Source organism: Toxotes jaculatrix, chromosome 3, assembly GCF_017976425.1.
Source record: "Toxotes jaculatrix isolate fToxJac2 chromosome 3, fToxJac2.pri, whole genome shotgun sequence".
NCBI lineage: Eukaryota > Metazoa > Chordata > Actinopteri > Toxotidae > Toxotes > Toxotes jaculatrix.
Window position 1 is genome coordinate 17,047,438 of NC_054396.1, and position 22,009 is coordinate 17,069,446.

The 22,009-nt window shown below is 34.6% G+C and overlaps 2 protein-coding genes across 3 annotated transcripts; one reads left to right on the forward strand and one right to left on the reverse strand.

The window, feature by feature from the left end:
• Positions 1-1,735: 1,735 nt before the first annotated feature.
• On the reverse strand, positions 1,736-3,461 carry hdhd3 (haloacid dehalogenase-like hydrolase domain containing 3). 2 transcript variants are annotated; one of them, XM_041034405.1, is made up of 3 exons: positions 3,345-3,461; positions 2,771-3,105; positions 1,736-2,574 (listed from the first exon to the last, which is right to left on the reverse strand). In XM_041034405.1, exons 2-3 carry the CDS (start codon positions 3,098-3,100, stop codon positions 2,179-2,181), a joined length of 726 nt encoding a protein of 241 aa, XP_040890339.1. In that variant the 5' UTR covers positions 3,101-3,105; positions 3,345-3,461; the 3' UTR covers positions 1,736-2,178. The 2 variants fall into 2 exon arrangements, with proteins under 2 accessions (XP_040890339.1, XP_040890337.1); XM_041034403.1 differs by lacking the exon at positions 3,345-3,461 and adding an exon at positions 3,183-3,337.
• Positions 3,462-3,730: 269 nt separating this feature from the next.
• Positions 3,731-8,564, forward strand: trub2 (TruB pseudouridine (psi) synthase family member 2). The gene is made up of 8 exons (XM_041032978.1): positions 3,731-3,988; positions 4,178-4,312; positions 5,184-5,258; positions 5,364-5,425; positions 5,519-5,600; positions 5,951-6,023; positions 6,231-6,367; positions 6,458-8,564. The coding sequence occupies exons 1-8, from the start codon at positions 3,871-3,873 to the stop codon at positions 6,781-6,783; spliced, it is 1,008 nt and encodes a 335-aa protein (XP_040888912.1). The 5' UTR covers positions 3,731-3,870; the 3' UTR covers positions 6,784-8,564.
• Positions 8,565-22,009: the final 13,445 nt, after the last annotated feature.

Here is a 22,009-nt window from a genome sequence, read left to right on the forward strand (position 1 = left end):
CTCTCTTAGGTCTGTTATTTGATTCATCGCGTGACCTCCTTTTCACTTCCAAAGCTCCTTCCTTTTTTTTTCTTCTCTTCACATTTCCTGATTTTCTGACACTCTGCTCTTCTATTTTTCTCTTCCACTGAATATTTCAATACACAGAAATGCCAACATTAAACCCTGAACCCCAGGCACAATTGAACAAAGAGCCGAACTCTTGAGTGCTTTTATAGCTGAAGGAGATGTTTCAGCCCTCTTCTGTTATTGCCATTCAGTTTTATTTATTTATTTGTCTTTTTGAGTTCACAAAATTTATACCCATTCATGCCAAAGCATTAGTTCACTGTAAAAGTCTGAGCCACATACAACCTGCACGTTTCTTATTTCCATTGTACGACATCTTCGCCCGTATCGTGCTGCATCTCTTCTGCTCCTGCCTTTCGCTCTCTCCGCATGAGGAGCTTCGTTTTTTTGTTTTGCAATCCCATTATGTCTGCAATTGGATTTCTGTGGAGCCCTTTAGAGCCGTCTGGCTGAGCTACTAAACCAGCTTTGAATTAAGCAGCTCTTGTGGGTGCTTCCCTAAAGATACACAATACCCTTTAACATACAAAGATGTGCAAAGGGAACCAAATGAAATCAAGTGAAAACAAGGCAAAGAAAGGGGAAATCAAGGCTGATTAAAAACTCATTCACTAATGCTCTGATTCACTTTTTTTTTTTTGAAGTGGAAGACAGTTTTATGAACATCAGGAAATTCTCTTGAACTCTTTAAATCTGATTTGGACAAGTGTCAATCCCTATTCCCCATAAGAGGCTGGAGCTCTGCTTTGAATTGCAATGCCATTCTGGTCTTTTTCCTCCGCTTCCTCTACTGGTCTTTTTGATCCTCAGCCCAACATTCTCAGTATCTGCCTCTGACCAGATGGTTTGAAATAAGAGTATTTATAAAGGTATTAGGGTTAAGCAACCCTGCCTTGGTCTTCTAACTGCTAAGCACTGAAACAAATCATTAGGGATGATGAAAGCTCTGCAGCTTCAGTTTAAAGGTTACTTCACCTAAATCTCCTAAAAAGGAAGGCATTGCGCACTGTTGGCTGTGAGAGCGTGAATGTGAGGTCAAGATACTTAGGTTTTCATTCATTAACAGAGTTTGGTTGATAAACAACTTCTAATCTTTGGTTAAAAATATTAGTATAAATATTTAACAAATATTTGAAAAATGATGTAAAGCCACAAAATCACTGAATCATTCTGTGACGACTAAAATCATTTTATGGGTTAAAGTTACCAGGTCCTGAAGCCTCGAGGGCTTCCCATTTAGGGCTGCAACTATTATTTTCTTTATCGACTAATCTGTTAACTATTTTCTCTATTGTTAACACTATAAAAACATTAGAAATGTTCATCACTTTCACAGATGTTTTTTTTTTTGTTGTTGTTGTTTGACCAAAAGTGCAAAACACCAAAGATATTCAGTTTATAGTGATAGAAAACAAAGCCATAAATCTCGAGAGAATTTTTGCAATTTTCTCAAAAAATTGACTCAAGACAGTTAATTGATGATATGAATACTTGCTAATTAATCTTCTGTCAATCAACTAATTGATCAGTTGACTAATCGTTGCAGCTCTACTGCCATTAGAGGTGTACTTTCAGCCATTTGATTTGTGTGGTACACATTTTCTTTCTGAGGAGAAAAAAAAAACTAAATTACCTCAAATGTATCTTCGGCTTTTTTGTACTGTGGTTTCTTGTTACTCATCAGCTGATAACAATACATTTGTGATGAACTATCAGCCATGTTAATGTATCTGTTGGGTTCTTGTGATATTTAATGTTTCCCTCTTTTATATTGTTTTAAGTGGTTTATCCATTCCTGTCTCAAATTTTGTTGTCAGATAAAAAAGGAAAATGAGGCAGTTTCCTGTGACAGACACAATTAATTGAAATGTATTGCTCTCTATTTATTTATAGTAAATGTGTGATAATTACAATCTGTACATATAGTTCATATATTATTCTGGATTTTTCTATGTACATTTCTATTAGGGGCATTTAATCTGTTATGTGAGGAGTGATGAAGAGGTTGAGTTCACTCAGGTTAACATGGCTCCATCCCAGCAATGAGTTCCTTAACTGAGCCACAGTTAGACTGAGTAGCTTTGCACTTGAGCCCATGACTGTTTGGCGTTAGTCCATGTGCTGCTGGAGCAATGACGGCAGCTCCTCCAGGGAGCTGAGTCGATGCTCTCGAGGAACATCAGGTTGGTTATGCTTGTTGTGTCTGTCTAATAGGAACCCGCGGATGCCCACGGATCGTGAGGTGAGATAATCGTTCACATAGTGGTCCCCAATATGAGCTACGCTGGCAGCAGGTACACCACATTTCTGCAGTGCCTGGTCAAAGATGGCTGGATTGGGCTTTGCTACGCCTGCTTCCTCTGATGTTATCAAAAAGCTGAAGTGAGACAGCAGGCCACAAGCACGTAAAATTGCTTCTAAGCGGCTGTCAAAGTTGGATACCACGCCCAGCTTCAGTCCTAGAGAAGAACAACTATCCAGGGCCTTCTTTGAGTCTGGAAATACCTGAAAGCAAAGGGACAATACACAAAATCAGTTGACATTTCCTGTGTTATTTATTAATGTCTGCAGATATACTTCAATTCAAACATTATCTTTCTGATCTATTGTTTCTAATTAGCATGTAACAAATTATACATTTGTTTTTATAAATTTTATTATAAATATCTCCTGGGTCATATCATCATTTACATTCATTTACCTCCCAGTTCTCTGCATTGCAGAAATTATGATAAAGGTTGTGAGCCATTGTATTTAGCAGGGCTGGGTCCTGCACCCTGCACTGGGAGAACGTGTCCCGCACCACCCCCATCCACCAAGACTGTCCACCCAGGCCCTGTGCGATGCCATAGTTTGGGTATCTGTTGGAATAATGTCGATACGCCTGATGGAAAGCAGTCTCGACCTCCACAGGACTGAGGTTTAAGCCCACTTGTTCAGCCTCCTTGCAGTACTGCTCTCCCACAGATGAACGCACCTTCAGCAGGGTGTCTTTCACATCCCATAGCACCCACCTCAGAGGAGCTCGCATTACACCTGTAAGACCACACACATAAGATTACTTAATGTTTAAACAAGTCCTGAGAAAAACTGTTAAGTAAATGTTCCCTTACCAGGAACATTTTCTAGGTTTACTATTCACTATTCACACTCCACTACACGGCTCGTTCATTTTGTATCACTAGCTGTCAGCACATTCTGCACAAGAAGCTATGTTAGACAGCTACTCCAACAAAGACGTTTTATTACAAAAGGTGTAAAAGTTGAAAGGTTACCAAAGACAAATCACAGCTGTCAAAGAATGTAAACAGCTACAGTTCTTCCTCCGGTTCTTCTTCTTCTTCGGCTCCTCCTCCTCCGCCTTCCTTCTTCTTCTTCTTCTTCTTCGTCTTTCCTGGGCGTTTTACGGAAGCTGTTGCCATCTTCTGGAGTTTTAGCGTTTTAGCGTCTTCATTCCTCTGAATAAAAATAATGTAATCAGCCAGTTTCTGCCTCATCCAGTTCTAACCACACATAATTACAATAATATTATTTAATTCTGGAGAGTGCCAAGCATCATCACAGCTACCCCTCATCTCCTCCCATACACCCCCGTTCATACATCCAGTACAGCAGGCGGCAGTATAGGCGGAAAGCAGCTATCAAAAACGACACTGACTGCCACATGCGTACATGCGTACATGCAGGCAGAAGAAAAGCAAATCCTGCTTTGGAAAAATACCGTGACAAAGGCTCTCAAATAATCTAATATATCCCCCCCCCCCCTAAAAGAAATCGGGATGAACTGATGTTACTAAGACAATGGCAACTCCAGCAGTTCGCGTGCTTCGGAGGTTAGAGGGTCTGTTTTCTGTGTACAAACCCTCCGGTGTTCACTGGAAACTCGTACGGGACAACATCGAGACAAATCTTTTGAAAGGTGAGGACAACACACCCCAAACTCTCTAACTCTTGCCGTTAAATGTCTGTATATTTATGTCACATTAGCGGAACAATACAGCTAAATTACAGATTACTTAATAACAAATCACCCAGCGGCTTTTCCTTTAACCATGCAGTTAAAATAAATCCTTCTAACCTGTTGACCTCTGTATTTGTCACCTTACAGGTTTAAATGCTGCACCTTCCCTGCCTTGTCCTCAACAGGTCCGCTTCTTGTCTCACCCTGACGGTGATACTGAAGCACCCAAGGCACTCACATTGTCTGTAGTCTCTGTGCCTGCCCTGTCCAAACACCCCCTGGGTATGTGTGTCCACTTTACTGGGTTTTACACTGGGTTTACATTCCACAATATCTCTGTTTGGGTTAGGCCTGGTCTCCGACTCAAAAAGGTGGATTTTTCTTTGTTTGAAGTCATTCAGTACTAGATTTACCTCAGTGTTTAGGGTCATTGTCCTGCTTCATCACCCAACTTCTATTCAGCTTCAGCTGGCAGACAGCCACCCTGACATTATGCTTGATAGGAATTCATTTTCCCCTTGATGATGACAAGCTGTTCAGGCCCAGAGGCAACGAATCAGCCCCAAATAATGATGCTCTCTCCTTCCACCACACATCGCCTTTGAGATGATGTTTTCATGTTGGTGTGCAGTGCCCTTTTAACACCATACGCAGTACTCTTTTATTCCCAAACAATTTAACCTTAGTTTCATCAGTCCATAAAAAATTCCCAGTATTTTTTTTCAGAAATTTTGACCTGTCATAGCAGGAAAAGCACAGTCAGAACTACTAACATTATTGACAGCTTTGCTTCAGCAGTTGTTGGAATGCAGCAATTAATAATGTGATTATTTACACATTATTAATTGTGATTGTTTGTGCATGTCAGAATGTCTGCTCTGAAAAAGGTCAATTCAGCTTTAGTTTCACTCTATATGACCTGGGCGCTCATCCTTCGATCGCTCTGCACACACTCAGGGTGGCCTGTCCTCCACTGGTTTAACTTAAAAGAGAAGAAGGAAATGAGACCTGATGGCTCATCAGTGACCTTTGAAGTGCAGTTTAATCATATCTGGAATTAATAAACAATACTAAGATGCAGCTGTTGCTCTGTGCACTTTGATGACTGTATACAAGTGAATAAAATGTGTTTTTTTTTCTTTCTGTGTTTTAGTAACTGGACCTGAATTCCAACATATACGAGTTGGAGTAGGACATCGTCTGGATGCCTTTTCCTCTGGTGTGCTAGGTATGAGTCTAGTGCTGGTCATGGGAGAAAATATTGTGCATTTGTTTCAAGCAATGTCTGTTTTCTCCCTGAAAATTCACACCCCATTTCTTTTTTTATTTTCAGTTCTGGCAGTTGGGAATGGAAACAAGGTCCTGAATGATCTCTACAAAACACAAGTCACAAGGGTAATTTTTGATTTCCATTGGTTTCATATGCAAAAAGACATTAAGATTAAATTAAGACACTAGGCAGGTATAATCCTGTTTGGTATGTTTCAGGATTACACTTTGGAGGGTGAGTTTGGGACTGCTACAGATGATTTCTCTCACACGGGTCGTGTTGTGGAAAGGTCCACCTATGGTAGGAGGCTTCACTTTTTCCCACAGTTTATTTAAAGATAGTTATATTTTTTTCAGTTTTGTCAATTCAATTTCTTAATACATGTAGTTTTAGATCATTATATTTAATAGTTGAATAACTAAGGTAACTTGATGACTTCACTTGATTGATAACACAGCTCACTACCGAGTTACAGTAACAATACAACCATCCACCCTAAAATATTTGATTTCAGTTTTTCTTTTGTCGCTTTTTAGCTAGTGTATTTACATTTGTACATGTTCTTTACACTTATTTCCACCTTTTGGATGGAAAGACATATTATGTACTGTTTAATGTATCTGATCCTAAAATATTGTCATGTTCAACAGATCACATCACACAGGATAAGCTGGACAGAGTACTAGCAATGCTGCAGGGAGTCAATCAAAAGGCCTTGTTAATGTAAGCTAACTGCATTTCACATTAATTACATTCCCCATTAACATAATAGTGTCTGCTTTTGCTATTAATGCCCTCACAAGACTGTATTCCTTTACCCTGGAATATCCAAAATGACATATCAGTCCACAGAGTGCATTTAGCAGAGCCACAGTGTAGTGTTTCATAGAGGCAGGTGGCAGGTAGATGACTTTTTTTTTTTCTGTGCAGGTATTCCAATGTAGACATGCGCTCACAGGAAGCCTATGAGATGGCTGCGCAAGGTTTACTGGGTCCGGAGGGGAAATCACAGCCTATTTTGACAGGCCTGCGTTGCATTCGCTTCCAGCCCCCCAACTTCACCTTAGGTAAATAATCTTCAATTGAACACATTAAACATCTCATCTCACAATTTTAAAATTGTGATCTTTTTTCTGTTTTTTTTCATGTACTTACAGAGGTGCAGTGCCTGAATGAAACTCAGAAATATCTGCGCAAAGTTGTACATGAGATAGGACTTGAGCTGCGCAGCACAGCAGTGTGTAAAGCAGTTAGACGGACCAGAGATGGACCATTTACACTGCAGGATGCCCTCACACATCACCACTGGACTGCTTCTCATGTCAGGCAAGCCATCCAACAATACCACTTCACCAAGAAGAAAAAAAAGTACTCCCAGTCACAGATGAAGAAACCAGGATCACAGCTACTGGAAGCTGATACGACAGCCAGTCAAGAAAATGAAACCAATGAGGAGGCAGTGGCAGCAGGTAGAGCAAAATAAGTTCTTGTTGTAACCAGCTGTTGAAGCAAGCCACTTTGGTAGATGTTCACAAAAAAACATCTGTACTGCTCTACTGTACTGCTCTACAGTGACTCTGTGAGCCTGGACATTGTGGCACTTTGAGTCTAACTCAGATGGAAAAAAGATTTCAAAGACCAGAGGACACAATTGGACACAATTCATTACATTATACATTTGTTTATTATGCAAACTTCTCTAAAACTTTGGAGACATTTGTTGTTTATTATATAAATATTTCAATGTCTTCAACATTGTTGTGTGTTGTGCAGGTGATTTTTTAGGTATTATGTAAGTGATTTATGTTTTTTTTATAAATAAACTGAAAAAGAATTAGAAATTCTTAACATTTCTTTTGTTTGTGCTCCCATGTGATAGTCTGAGCTGGTTACAGTTTGTACAGACAGGACGTGGAACAGTACATTTGTACAAAGTGGTTGGCGCCATGTGTGACAAGTGAAGATAAATCAACACTCTTAAAGGTCTGTAGATTAGATGCTACACCTGCTTCATCGGCGCAAGCACTCCCCCAAGTGGCTAAAGGTCAAAGTTACTGTTACTTTAGTGGCTTGTTTGATATTGTTGATACCAGTCATCAGGGGCGGGCTGGCCATCGGGAGGTTTCCCGAACGGCCGGTCTGTTCCCGGCCGGTGGTCGGAACGTTTTTTTACCATATAAAATGCAGCATCAGTGCACCGCAGCAGCGTGTCCTCGCAGCCGCAGGTGGCACAGAGTGGAATGCAACCAAATGGGGAGTTGTAGGTTTCAGCAGTGAGGATCACTTCTGCGTTCGTGTTTCTCGGCTGCTGCTAGGGGCTGGCTCCAGAAGTGAGCAATTCTCCATTGACCCCCATGTTAAAATAACCAACTTTACAGCCTAAAAAAAACATATTTACAGCCTGGTACATTTTTTTTGTTTTTGGTCTCTATTGATCAGGGGCGAGCTGGGGTTGAAATTCAGCCTGGGAGCTTGGTTTGGAGAGGCACGATGGATGCAAGTGTAACCGTGTTTTTAACATGAGTAGCCTACTTAATTTGCAATATAAAAACAATCTAATGATATACATGATATACATTCGGTAGAGTGTACTAAAGTAAGCTACATATGCTCACACATGCTATGCATACTCAAACACTATGTTTATTTAAAAATGAAAACTACTGTGTGTGTGTACAGTGTTGGGAAGGATACTTTCAAAATGTATTCCGTTACAGAATACATGCCCAAAAAAAGTAATTTGTAACGCATTCCATTACATTACTCAAACTGAGTAATGTATTCTGAATACTTGGATTACTTCCACATGGAATTGCATTTTATAAGTGTAGGAATGCGGCCATCAAATCCTGCTTATTAAACAGCCCTGTTCTGTGTGTTCTTCTGCTCTAACTGTCTGAATGTGTTAGGTCCAAGACACCCTGAAAGTGCAATATATTATAATTTTCTGAACAAAGACTAAGGGTATGTTAACACAAAAGATGTTTTGCTTGATTAAAAAAGAGAGAAATTGACCAATTTTCCCTTTGTTTCTTTATTTACTCAGCAGAGAAAAGCAGAGGTTGGACTGCACAGTTATATTTCATTCTCCCTCCTTCTTCAATGTGAAATGCTGTTTGAATTTCCAAGACAGAAACGCATTCCTGTCCCGGCTCTGTTTTGCCGGCTGCTCTCGGTCCTGGTACTCCTCGTCTGACCGACTGATCAGGCAAATAGCTCGTTTATTTACGTTTGTTTTTGTGGAGTCGGGGCTTCTGGGAAATGCAACGGGTTGCCATCGTTCATTTAGAGAATAAATATAAACTGGTGAAACAGAAGCATCGTCACGTAATCCATTGATTTCAACAATGTAACTGTATTCTGAATACTATCTATTTAAACTGTAATGGTATACAGCTACTCATAATTTGTATTCTGAATACGTAACGCTGTTACATGTATTCCGTTACTCCCCAACACTGCGTGTTTGTGTGCGGAGAACAGAGGCAAAAAGACTGGCAAAATTCTGTTCAGTTTCTGCTTTATTTGGTTGCATGAAAACATGGAAAAGAAGATGCTTTGTGTGTTCCTTGCATGTGGTTTTGCTTAAATAAAAGCAATTAAGAGTGTGTGTGTGTGTGTCTGTGTGTCTGTGTCTGTGTGTCTGTGGCTTCTTTCTTAATTTTCCCTGCTCGTCCTTCTTGTTTTCTTTTGACAGTTTGATGACTGACTGAGCAGCTGAGTCAATCACATTTCACAGGGAACAGCTCAAATTAGGAGGGGCCGTTCGTACCCCCCCCTTAATATACCCCCATATGACGTTTTTTATGACATTTTGAGGTCTTACAAAAACTTGCCTTTTTTTGGCATTTTTTGACGCCTTACTATTTATACTATAATAGGGCGTAAAAAAATGCCAGAAAAAGTCAAATTTTTGTAAGACCTCAAAATGTCATAAAAAACGTCATACAGCCATTAGGCCTCAAAAAATGCCAAAAAAAGTAAAATTTTTGTAAGACCTCAAAATGTCATACTACAGAAAGGCGTCAAAAAATGCCAAAAAAAAGTCAAATTTTTGTAAGACCTCAAAATGTCATTAAAAAAGTCATACTATAGTAAGGCATCAAAAAATGCCAAAAAAAAGTCAAATTTTTGTAAGACTTCAAAATGTCACAAAAAACGTCATACTACAGTAAGGCGTCAAAAAATGCCAAAAAAAAGTCACATTTTTGTAAGACCTCAAAATGTCATAAAAAACATCATAGTATAGTAAGGCGTCAAAAAATGCCAAAAAAAGTCAAATTTTTGTAAGACCTCAAAATGTCATAAAAAACGTCATACTACAGTAAGGGGTCAAAAAATGCCAAAAAAAGTCAAAATGTCATAAAAAACGTCATACGACCGTAAGGCGTCAAAAAATGCCCAAAAAGTCACCGTATGACGCTTTTTATGACAATTTGAGGTCAAAAAAATTTTTGACTTTTTTTGGCCAATTTTGGCGCCTTATGGCCGTATGATGTTTTTTATGACATTTTAAGGTCAAAAATTTTTTTGACTTTTTTTGTCCGATTTTGACGCCTTACTATACTATGACGTTTTTTATGACATTTTGAGGTCAAAAAAAATTTTGACTTTTTTTGGCCGAAAAAAACGCCTTACTATACTATGACGTTTTTTATGACATTTTGAGGTCAAAAAATTTTTTGACTTTTTTTGGCCGATTTTGACGCCTTACTATACTATGACGTTTTTTATGACATTTTGATGTCAAAAAAAATGTTGACTTTTTTTGGCCGATTTTGACGCCTTACTATACTGTGACGTTTTTTATGACATTTTGAGGTCAAAAAAATTTTTGACTTTTTTTGGCCGATTTTGACGCCTTACTATACTGTGACGTTTTTTATGACATTTTGAGGTCAAAAAATTTTTTGACTTTTTTTGGCCGATTTTGACGCCTTACTATACTATGACGTTTTTTATGACATTTTGAGGTCAAAAAAAATGTTGACTTTTTTTGGCCGATTTTGACGCCTTACTATACTGTGACGTTTTTTATGACATTTTGAGGTCAAAAAAATTTTTGACTTTTTTTGGCCGATTTTGACGCCTTACTATACTATGACGTTTTTTATGACATTTTGAGGTCAAAAATTTTTTTCACTTTTTTTGGCCGATTTTGACGCCTATGACGTTTTTTATGACATTTTGAGGTCAAAAAAAATGTTGACTTTTTTGGCCGAAAAAGACGCCTTACTATACTATGACGTTTTTTATGACATTTTGAGGTCAAAAAAATTTTTGACTTTTTTTGGCCGATTTTGACGCCTTACTATACTATGACGTTTTTTATGACATTTTGAGGTCAAAAAAAATTTTGACTTTTTTTGGCCGAAAAAAACGCCTTACTATACTATGACGTTTTTTATGACATTTTGAGGTAAAAAAAAACGTTGACTTTTTTTGTCCGATTTTGACGCCTTACTATACTATGACGTTTTTTATGACATTTTGAGGTCAAAAAAAATTTTGACTTTTTTTGTCCGATTTTGACGCCTTACTATACTATGACGTTTTTTATGACATTTTGAGGTCAAAAAAAATGTTGACTTTTTTTGGCCGATTTTGACGCCTTACTATACTATGACGTTTTTTATGACATTTTGAGGTCAAAAAAAATGTTGACTTTTTTTGGCCGATTTTGACGCCTTACTATACTATGACGTTTTTTATGACATTTTGAGGTCAAAAAAAATTTTGACTTTTTTTGGCCAAAAAAAACGCCTTACTATACTGTGACGTTTTTTATGACATTTTGAGGTAAAAAAAAATGTTGACTTTTTTTGGCCGAAAAAGACGCCTTACTATACTATGACGTTTTTTATGACTTTTTGAGGTCAAAAAAAACGTTGACTTTTTTTGGCCGATTTTGACGCCTTACTATACTATGACGTTTTTTATGACATTTTGAGGTAAAAAAAAACGTTGACTTTTTTTGGCCGATTTTGACGCCTTACTATACTATGACGTTTTTTATGACATTTTGAGGTAAAAAAAAACGTTGACTTTTTTTGGCCGATTTTGACGCCTTACTATACTATGACGTTTTTTATGACATTTTGAGGTCAAAAAAAATTTTGACTTTTTTTGGCCGATTTTGACGCCTTACTATACTGTGACGTTTTTTATGACATTTTGAGGTCAAAAAATTTTTTGACTTTTTTTGGCCGATTTTGACGCCTTACTATACTGTGACGTTTTTTATGACATTTTGAGGTCAAAAAAAATTTTGACTTTTTTTGGCCGAAAAAAACGCCTTACTATACTATGACGTTTTTTATGACATTTTGAGGTCAAAAAAAATGTTGACTTTTTTTGGCCGAAAAAGACGCCTTACTATACTATGACGTTTTTTATGACATTTTGAGGTCAAAAAAAATTTTGAATTTTTTTGGCCGAAAAAAACGCCTTACTATACTATGACGTTTTTTATGACATTTTGAGGTCAAAAAAAATTTTGACCTTTTTTGGCCGAAAAAAACGCCTTACTATACTATGACGTTTTTTATGACATTTTGAGGTCAAAAAAAATGTTGACTTTTTTTCGCCGAAAAAGACGCCTTACTATACTATGACGTTTTTTATGACATTTTGAGGTAAAAAAAAACGTTGACTTTTTTTGGCCGATTTTGACGCCTTACTATACTATGACGTTTTTTATGACATTTTGAGGTAAAAAAAAACGTTGACTTTTTTTGGCCGATTTTGACGCCTTACTATACTATGACGTTTTTTATGACATTTTGAGGTCAAAAAAAATTTTGACTTTTTTTGGCCGATTTTGACGCCTTACTATACTGTGACGTTTTTTATGACATTTTGAGGTCAAAAAATTTTTTGACTTTTTTTGGCCGATTTTGACGCCTTACTATACTGTGACGTTTTTTATGACATTTTGAGGTCAAAAAAAATTTTGACTTTTTTTGGCCGAAAAAAACGCCTTACTATACTATGACGTTTTTTATGACATTTTGAGGTCAAAAAAAATGTTGACTTTTTTTGGCCGAAAAAGACGCCTTACTATACTATGACGTTTTTTATGACATTTTGAGGTCAAAAAAATTTTTGAATTTTTTTGGCCGAAAAAAACGCCTTACTATACTATGACGTTTTTTATGACATTTTGAGGTCAAAAAAAATTTTGACCTTTTTTGGCCGAAAAAAACGCCTTACTATACTATGACGTTTTTTATGACATTTTGAGGTCAAAAAAAATGTTGACTTTTTTTCGCCGAAAAAGACGCCTTACTATACTATGACGTTTTTTATGACATTTTGAGGTCAAAAAAAATGTTGACTTTTTTTGGCCGAAAAAGACGCCTTACTATACTATGACGTTTTTTATGACATTTTGAGGTCAAAAAAATTTTTGACTTTTTTTGGCCGAAAAAGACGCCTTACTATACTATGACGTTTTTTATGACATTTTGAGGTCAAAAAAATTTTTGACTTTTTTTGGCCGAAAAAGACGCCTTACTATACTATGACGTTTTTTATGACATTTTGAGGTCAAAAATTTTTTTCACTTTTTTTGGCCGATTTTGACGCCTATGACGTTTTTTATGACATTTTGAGGTCAAAAAAAATGTTGACTTTTTTTGGCCGATTTTGACGCCTTACTATACTATGACGTTTTTTATGACATTTTGAGGTCAAAAAAATTTTTGACTTTTTTTGGCCGATTTTGACGCCTTACTATACTATGACGTTTTTTATGACATTTTGAGGTCAAAAATTTTTTTCACTTTTTTTGGCCGATTTTGATGCCTATGACGTTTTTTATGACATTTTGAGGTAAAAAAAAATTGTTGACTTTTTTTGGCCGAAAAAAACGCCTTACTATACTATGACGTTTTTTATGACATTTTGAGGTCAAAAAAAATTTTGACTTTTTTTGGCCGATTTTGACGCCTTACTATACTATGACGTTTTTTATGACATTTTGAGGTCAAAAAAAATGTTGACTTTTTTTGGCCGATTTTGACGCCTTACTATACTATGACGTTTTTTTATGACATTTTGAGGTCAAAAATTTTTTTGACTTTTTTTGGCCGATTTTGACGCCTTACTATACTATGATGTTTTTTATGACATTTTGAGGTCAAAAAAAATGTTGACTTTTTTTGGCCGATTTTGACGCCTTACTATACTATGACGTTTTTTATGACATTTTGAGGTCAAAAAAAATGTTGACTTTTTTTGTTCGAAAAAAACGCCTTACTATACTATGACGTTTTTTTATGACATTTTGAGGTCAAAAAAAATTTTGACTTTTTTGGCCGATTTTGACGCCTTACTATACTATGACGTTTTTTATGACATTTTGAGGTCAAAAAAAATTTTTGACTTTTTTTGGCCGATTTTGACGCCTTACTATACTATGACGTTTTTTATGACATTTTGAGGTCAAAAAAATTTTTGACTTTTTTTGGCCGAAAAAGACGCCTTACTATACTATGACGTTTTTTATGACATTTTGAGGTAAAAAAAAACGTTGACTTTTTTTGGCCGATTTTGACGCCTTACTATACTATGACGTTTTTTATGACATTTTGAGGTCAAAAATTTTTTTGACTTTTTTTGGCCGATTTTGACGCCTTACTATACTATGACGTTTTTTATGACATTTTGAGGTCAAAAAAAATTTTGACTTTTTTTGGCCGATTTTGACGCCTTACTATACTATGACGTTTTTTATGACATTTTGAGGTCAAAAAAAATTTTGACTTTTTTTGGCCGAAAAAAACGCCTTACTATACTATGACGTTTTTTATGACATTTTGAGGTCAAAAAAAACGTTGACTTTTTTTGGCCGATTTTGACGCCTATGACGTTTTTTATGACATTTTGAGGTCAAAAATTTTTTTCACTTTTTTTGGCCGATTTTGACGCCTTACTATACTATGACGTTTTTTTATGACATTTTGAGGTCAAAAAAAATTTTGACTTTTTTTGGCCGATTTTGACGCCTTACTATACTGTGACGTTTTTTATGACATTTTGAGGTCAAAAAATTTTTTGACTTTTTTTGGCCGATTTTGACGCCTTACTATACTGTGACGTTTTTTATGACATTTTGAGGTCAAAAAATTTTTTGACTTTTTTTGGCCGATTTTGACGCCTTACTATACTGTGACGTTTTTTATGACATTTTGAGGTCAAAAATTTTTTTCACTTTTTTTGGCCGATTTTGACGCCTATGACGTTTTTTATGACATTTTGAGGTCAAAAAAAATGTTGACTTTTTTGGCCGAAAAAGACGCCTTACTATACTATGACGTTTTTTATGACATTTTGAGGTCAAAAAAATTTTTGACTTTTTTTGGCCGATTTTGACGCCTTACTATACTATGACGTTTTTTATGACATTTTGAGGTCAAAAAAAACGTTGACTTTTTTTGTCCGATTTTGACGCCTTACTATACTATGACGTTTTTTATGACATTTTGAGGTCAAAAAAATTTTTGACTTTTTTTGTCCGATTTTGACGCCTTACTATACTATGACGTTTTTTATGACATTTTGAGGTCAAAAAAAATTTTGACTTTTTTGGCCGATTTTGACGCCTTACTATACTATGACGTTTTTTATGACATTTTGAGGTCAAAAAAAATTTTGACTTTTTTTGGCCAAAAAAACCGCCTTACTATACTGTGACGTTTTTTATGACATTTTGAGGTAAAAAAAAATGTTGACTTTTTTTGGCCGAAAAAGACGCCTTACTATACTATGACGTTTTTTATGACTTTTTGAGGTCAAAAAAAACGTTGACTTTTTTTGGCCGATTTTGACGCCTTACTATACTATGACGTTTTTTATGACATTTTGAGGTAAAAAAAAACGTTGACTTTTTTTGGCCGATTTTGACGCCTTACTATACTATGACGTTTTTTATGACATTTTGAGGTAAAAAAAAACGTTGACTTTTTTTGGCCGATTTTGACGCCTTACTATACTATGACGTTTTTTATGACATTTTGAGGTCAAAAAAAATTTTGACTTTTTTTGGCCGATTTTGACGCCTTACTATACTGTGACGTTTTTTATGACATTTTGAGGTCAAAAATTTTTTTGACTTTTTTTGGCCGATTTTGACGCCTTACTATACTGTGACGTTTTTTATGACATTTTGAGGTCAAAAAAAATTTTGACTTTTTTTGGCCGAAAAAAAACGCCTTACTATACTATGACGTTTTTTATGACATTTTGAGGTCAAAAAAAATGTTGACTTTTTTTGGCCGAAAAAGACGCCTTACTATACTATGACGTTTTTTATGACATTTTGAGGTCAAAAAAAATTTTGAATTTTTTTGGCCGAAAAAAACGCCTTACTATACTATGACGTTTTTTATGACATTTTGAGGTCAAAAAAAATTTTGACCTTTTTTGGCCGAAAAAAACGCCTTACTATACTATGACGGTTTTTATGACATTTTGAGGTCAAAAAAAATGTTGACTTTTTTTCGCCGAAAAAGACGCCTTACTATACTATGACGTTTTTTATGACATTTTGAGGTCAAAAAAAATGTTGACTTTTTTTGGCCGAAAAAGACGCCTTACTATACTATGACGTTTTTTATGACATTTTGAGGTCAAAAAAATTTTTGACTTTTTTTGGCCGAAAAAGACGCCTTACTATACTATGACGTTTTTTATGACATTTTGAGGTCAAAAAAATTTTTGACTTTTTTTGGCCGAAAAAGACGCCTTACTATACTATGACGTTTTTTATGACATTTTGAGGTCAAAAATTTTTTTCACTTTTTTTGGCCGATTTTGACGCCTATGACGTTTTTTATGACATTTTGAGGTCAAAAAAAATGTTGACTTTTTTTGGCCGATTTTGACGCCTTACTATACTATGACGTTTTTTATGACATTTTGAGGTCAAAAAAATTTTTGACTTTTTTTGGCCGATTTTGACGCCTTACTATACTATGACGTTTTTTATGACATTTTGAGGTCAAAAATTTTTTTCACTTTTTTTGGCCGATTTTGATGCCTATGACGTTTTTTATGACATTTTGAGGTCAAAAAAAATTGTTGACTTTTTTTGGCCGAAAAAAACGCCTTACTATACTATGACGTTTTTTATGACATTTTGAGGTCAAAAAAAATTTTGACTTTTTTTGGCCGATTTTGACGCCTTACTATACTATGACGTTTTTTATGACATTTTGAGGTCAAAAAAAGTTTTGACTTTTTTTTGGCCGATTTTGACGCCTTACTATACTATGACGTTTTTTATGACATTTTGAGGTCAAAAAAATTTTTGACTTTTTTTGGCCGATTTTGACGCCTTACTATACTATGACGTTTTTTATGACATTTTGAGGTCAAAAAAAATTTTTGACTTTTTTTGGCCGATTTTGACGCCTTACTATACTATGACGTTTTTTATGACATTTTGAGGTCAAAAAAATTTTTGACTTTTTTTGGCCGAAAAAGACGCCTTACTATACTATGACGTTTTTTATGACATTTTGAGGTAAAAAAAAACGTTGACTTTTTTTGGCCGATTTTGACGCCTTACTATACTATGACGTTTTTTATGACATTTTGAGGTCAAAAATTTTTTTGACTTTTTTTGGCCGATTTTGACGCCTTACTATACTATGACGTTTTTTATGACATTTTGAGGTCAAAAAAAATTTTGACTTTTTTTGGCCGATTTTGACGCCTTACTATACTATGACGTTTTTTATGACATTTTGAGGTAAAAAAAAATGTTGACTTTTTTTGGCCGAAAAAGACGCCTTACTATACTATGACGTTTTTTATGACTTTTTGAGGTCAAAAAAAATTTTGACTTTTTTTGGCCGAAAAAAACGCCTTACTATACTATGACGTTTTTTATGACATTTTGAGGTCAAAAAAAACGTTGACTTTTTTTGGCCGATTTTGACGCCTATGACGTTTTTTATGACATTTTGAGGTCAAAAATTTTTTTCACTTTTTTTGGCCGATTTTGACGCCTTACTATACTATGACGTTTTTTTATGACATTTTGAGGTCAAAAAAAATTTTGACTTTTTTTGGCCGATTTTGACGCCTTACTATACTGTGACGTTTTTTATGACATTTTGAGGTCAAAAAATTTTTTGACTTTTTTTGGCCGATTTTGACGCCTTACTATACTGTGACGTTTTTTATGACATTTTGAGGTCAAAAAATTTTTTGACTTTTTTTGGCCGATTTTGACGCCTTACTATACTGTGACGTTTTTTATGACATTTTGAGGTCAAAAAAATTTTTGACTTTTTTTGGCCGATTTTGACGCCTTACTATACTGTGACGTTTTTTATGACATTTTGAGGTCAAAAAATTTTTTGACTTTTTTTGGCCGATTTTGACGCCTTACTATACTGTGACGTTTTTTATGACATTTTGAGGTCAAAAAATTTTTTGACTTTTTTTGGCCGATTTTGACGCCTTACTATACTATGACGTTTTTTATGACATTTTGAGGTCAAAAAAAATGTTGACTTTTTTTGGCCGATTTTGACGCCTTACTATACTGTGACGTTTTTTATGACATTTTGAGGTCAAAAAAATTTTTGACTTTTTTTGGCCGATTTTGACGCCTTACTATACTATGACGTTTTTTATGACATTTTGAGGTCAAAAATTTTTTTCACTTTTTTTGGCCGATTTTGACGCCTATGACGTTTTTTATGACATTTTGAGGTAAAAAAAAATGTTGACTTTTTTGGCCGAAAAAGACGCCTTACTATACTATGACGTTTTTTATGACATTTTGAGGTCAAAAAAATTTTTGACTTTTTTTGGCCGATTTTGACGCCTTACTATACTATGACGTTTTTTATGACATTTTGAGGTCAAAAAAAATTTTGACTTTTTTTGGCCGAAAAAAACGCCTTACTATACTATGACGTTTTTTATGACATTTTGAGGTCAAAAAAAACGTTGACTTTTTTTGTCCGATTTTGACGCCTTACTATACTATGACGTTTTTTATGACATTTTGAGGTCAAAAAAAATTTTGACTTTTTTTGTCCGATTTTGACGCCTTACTATACTATGACGTTTTTTATGACATTTTGAGGTCAAAAAAAATTTTGACTTTTTTTGGCCGATTTTGACGCCTTACTATACTATGACGTTTTTTATGACATTTTGAGGTCAAAAAAAATTTTGACTTTTTTTGGCCAAAAAAACCGCCTTACTATACTGTGACGTTTTTTATGACATTTTGAGGTAAAAAAAAATGTTGACTTTTTTTGGCCGAAAAAGACGCCTTACTATACTATGACGTTTTTTATGACTTTTTGAGGTCAAAAAAAATGTTGACTTTTTTTGGCCGAAAAAGACGCCTTACTATACTATGACGTTTTTTATGACATTTTGAGGTCAAAAAAATTTTTGACTTTTTTTGGCCGAAAAAGACGCCTTACTATACTATGACGTTTTTTATGACATTTTGAGGTCAAAAAAATTTTTGACTTTTTTTGGCCGAAAAAGACGCCTTACTATACTATGACGTTTTTTATGACATTTTGAGGTCAAAAATTTTTTTCACTTTTTTTGGCCGATTTTGACGCCTATGACGTTTTTTATGACATTTTGAGGTCAAAAAAAATGTTGACTTTTTTTGGCCGATTTTGACGCCTTACTATACTATGACGTTTTTTATGACATTTTGAGGTCAAAAAAATTTTTGACTTTTTTTGGCCGATTTTGACGCCTTACTATACTATGACGTTTTTTATGACATTTTGAGGTCAAAAATTTTTTTCACTTTTTTTGGCCGATTTTGATGCCTATGACGTTTTTTATGACATTTTGAGGTCAAAAAAAATTGTTGACTTTTTTTGGCCGAAAAAAACGCCTTACTATACTATGACGTTTTTTATGACATTTTGAGGTCAAAAAAATTTTTGACTTTTTTTGGCCGATTTTGACGCCTTACTATACTATGACGTTTTTTATGACATTTTGAGGTCAAAAAAAGTTTTGACTTTTTTTTGGCCGATTTTGACGCCTTACTATACTATGACTTTTTTATGACATTTTGAGGTCAAAAAAATTTTTGACTTTTTTTGGCCGATTTTGACGCCTTACTATACTATGACGTTTTTTATGACATTTTGAGGTCAAAAAAAATGTTGACTTTTTTTGGCCGATTTTGACGCCTTACTATACTATGACGTTTTTTTATGACATTTTGAGGTCAAAAATTTTTTTGACTTTTTTTGGCCGATTTTGACGCCTTACTATACTATGATGTTTTTTATGACATTTTGAGGTCAAAAAAAATGTTGACTTTTTTTGGCCGATTTTGACGCCTTACTATACTATGACGTTTTTTATGACATTTTGAGGTCAAAAAAAATGTTGACTTTTTTTGTTCGAAAAAAACGCCTTACTATACTATGACGTTTTTTTATGACATTTTGAGGTCAAAAAAAATTTTGACTTTTTTGGCCGATTTTGACGCCTTACTATACTATGACGTTTTTTATGACATTTTGAGGTCAAAAAAATTTTTTGACTTTTTTTGGCCGATTTTGACGCCTTACTATACTATGACGTTTTTTATGACATTTTGAGGTCAAAAAAATTTTTGACTTTTTTTGGCCGAAAAAGACGCCTTACTATACTATGACGTTTTTTATGACATTTTGAGGTAAAAAAAAACGTTGACTTTTTTTGGCCGATTTTGACGCCTTACTATACTATGACGTTTTTTATGACATTTTGAGGTCAAAAATTTTTTTGACTTTTTTTGGCCGATTTTGACGCCTTACTATACTATGACGTTTTTTATGACATTTTGAGGTCAAAAAAAATTTTGACTTTTTTTGGCCGATTTTGACGCCTTACTATACTATGACGTTTTTTATGACATTTTGAGGTAAAAAAAAATGTTGACTTTTTTTGGCCGAAAAAAACGCCTTACTATACTATGACGTTTTTTATGACATTTTGAGGTCAAAAAAAATGTTGACTTTTTTTGGCCGATTTTGACGCCTTACTATACTGTGACGTTTTTTATGACATTTTGAGGTCAAAAAAATTTTTGACTTTTTTTGGCCGATTTTGACGCCTTACTATACTGTGACGTTTTTTATGACATTTTGAGGTCAAAAAATTTTTTGACTTTTTTTGGCCGATTTTGACGCCTTACTATACTATGACGTTTTTTATGACATTTTGAGGTCAAAAAAAATGTTGACTTTTTTTGGCCGATTTTGACGCCTTACTATACTGTGACGTTTTTTATGACATTTTGAGGTCAAAAAATTTTTTGACTTTTTTTGGCCGATTTTGACGCCTTACTATACTATGACGTTTTTTATGACATTTTGAGGTCAAAAATTTTTTTCACTTTTTTTGGCCGATTTTGACGCCTATGACGTTTTTTATGACATTTTGAGGTCAAAAAAAATGTTGACTTTTTTGGCCGAAAAAGACGCCTTACTATACTATGACGTTTTTTATGACATTTTGAGGTCAAAAAAATTTTTGACTTTTTTTGGCCGATTTTGACGCCTTACTATACTATGACGTTTTTTATGACATTTTGAGGTCAAAAAAATTTTTGACTTTTTTTGGCCGAAAAAAACGCCTTACTATACTATGACGTTTTTTATGACATTTTGAGGTCAAAAAAAACGTTGACTTTTTTTGTCCGATTTTGACGCCTTACTATACTATGACGTTTTTTATGACATTTTGAGGTCAAAAAAAATTTTGACTTTTTTTGTCCGATTTTGACGCCTTACTATACTATGACGTTTTTTATGACATTTTGAGGTCAAAAAAAATTTTGACTTTTTTTGGCCGATTTTGACGCCTTACTATACTATGACGTTTTTTATGACATTTTGAGGTCAAAAAAAATTTTGACTTTTTTTGGCCAAAAAAACCGCCTTACTATACTGTGACGTTTTTTATGACATTTTGAGGTAAAAAAAAATGTTGACTTTTTTTGGCCGAAAAAGACGCCTTACTATACTATGACGTTTTTTATGACTTTTTGAGGTCAAAAAAAACGTTGACTTTTTTTGGCCGAAAAAGACGCCTTACTATACTATGACGTTTTTTATGACATTTTGAGGTAAAAAAAAACGTTGACTTTTTTTGGCCGATTTTGACGCCTTACTATACTATGACGTTTTTTATGACATTTTGAGGTCAAAAAAAATTTTGACTTTTTTTAGCCGATTTTGACGCCTTACTATACTGTGACGTTTTTTATGACATTTTGAGGTCAAAAAAATTTTTGACTTTTTTTGGCCGATTTTGACGCCTTACTATACTATGACGTTTTTTATGACATTTTGAGGTCAAAAAAATTTTTGACTTTTTTTGGCCGAAAAAGACGCCTTACTATACTATGACGTTTTTTATGACATTTTGAGGTAAAAAAAAACGTTGACTTTTTTTGGCCGATTTTGACGCCTTACTATACTATGACGTTTTTTATGACATTTTGAGGTCAAAAATTTTTTTGACTTTTTTTGGCCGATTTTGACGCCTTACTATACTATGACGTTTTTTATGACATTTTGAGGTCAAAAATTTTTTTCACTTTTTTTGGCCGATTTTGACGCCTATGACGTTTTTTATGACATTTTGAGGTCAAAAAAAATGTTGACTTTTTTTGGCCGATTTTGACGCCTTACTATACTATGACGTTTTTTATG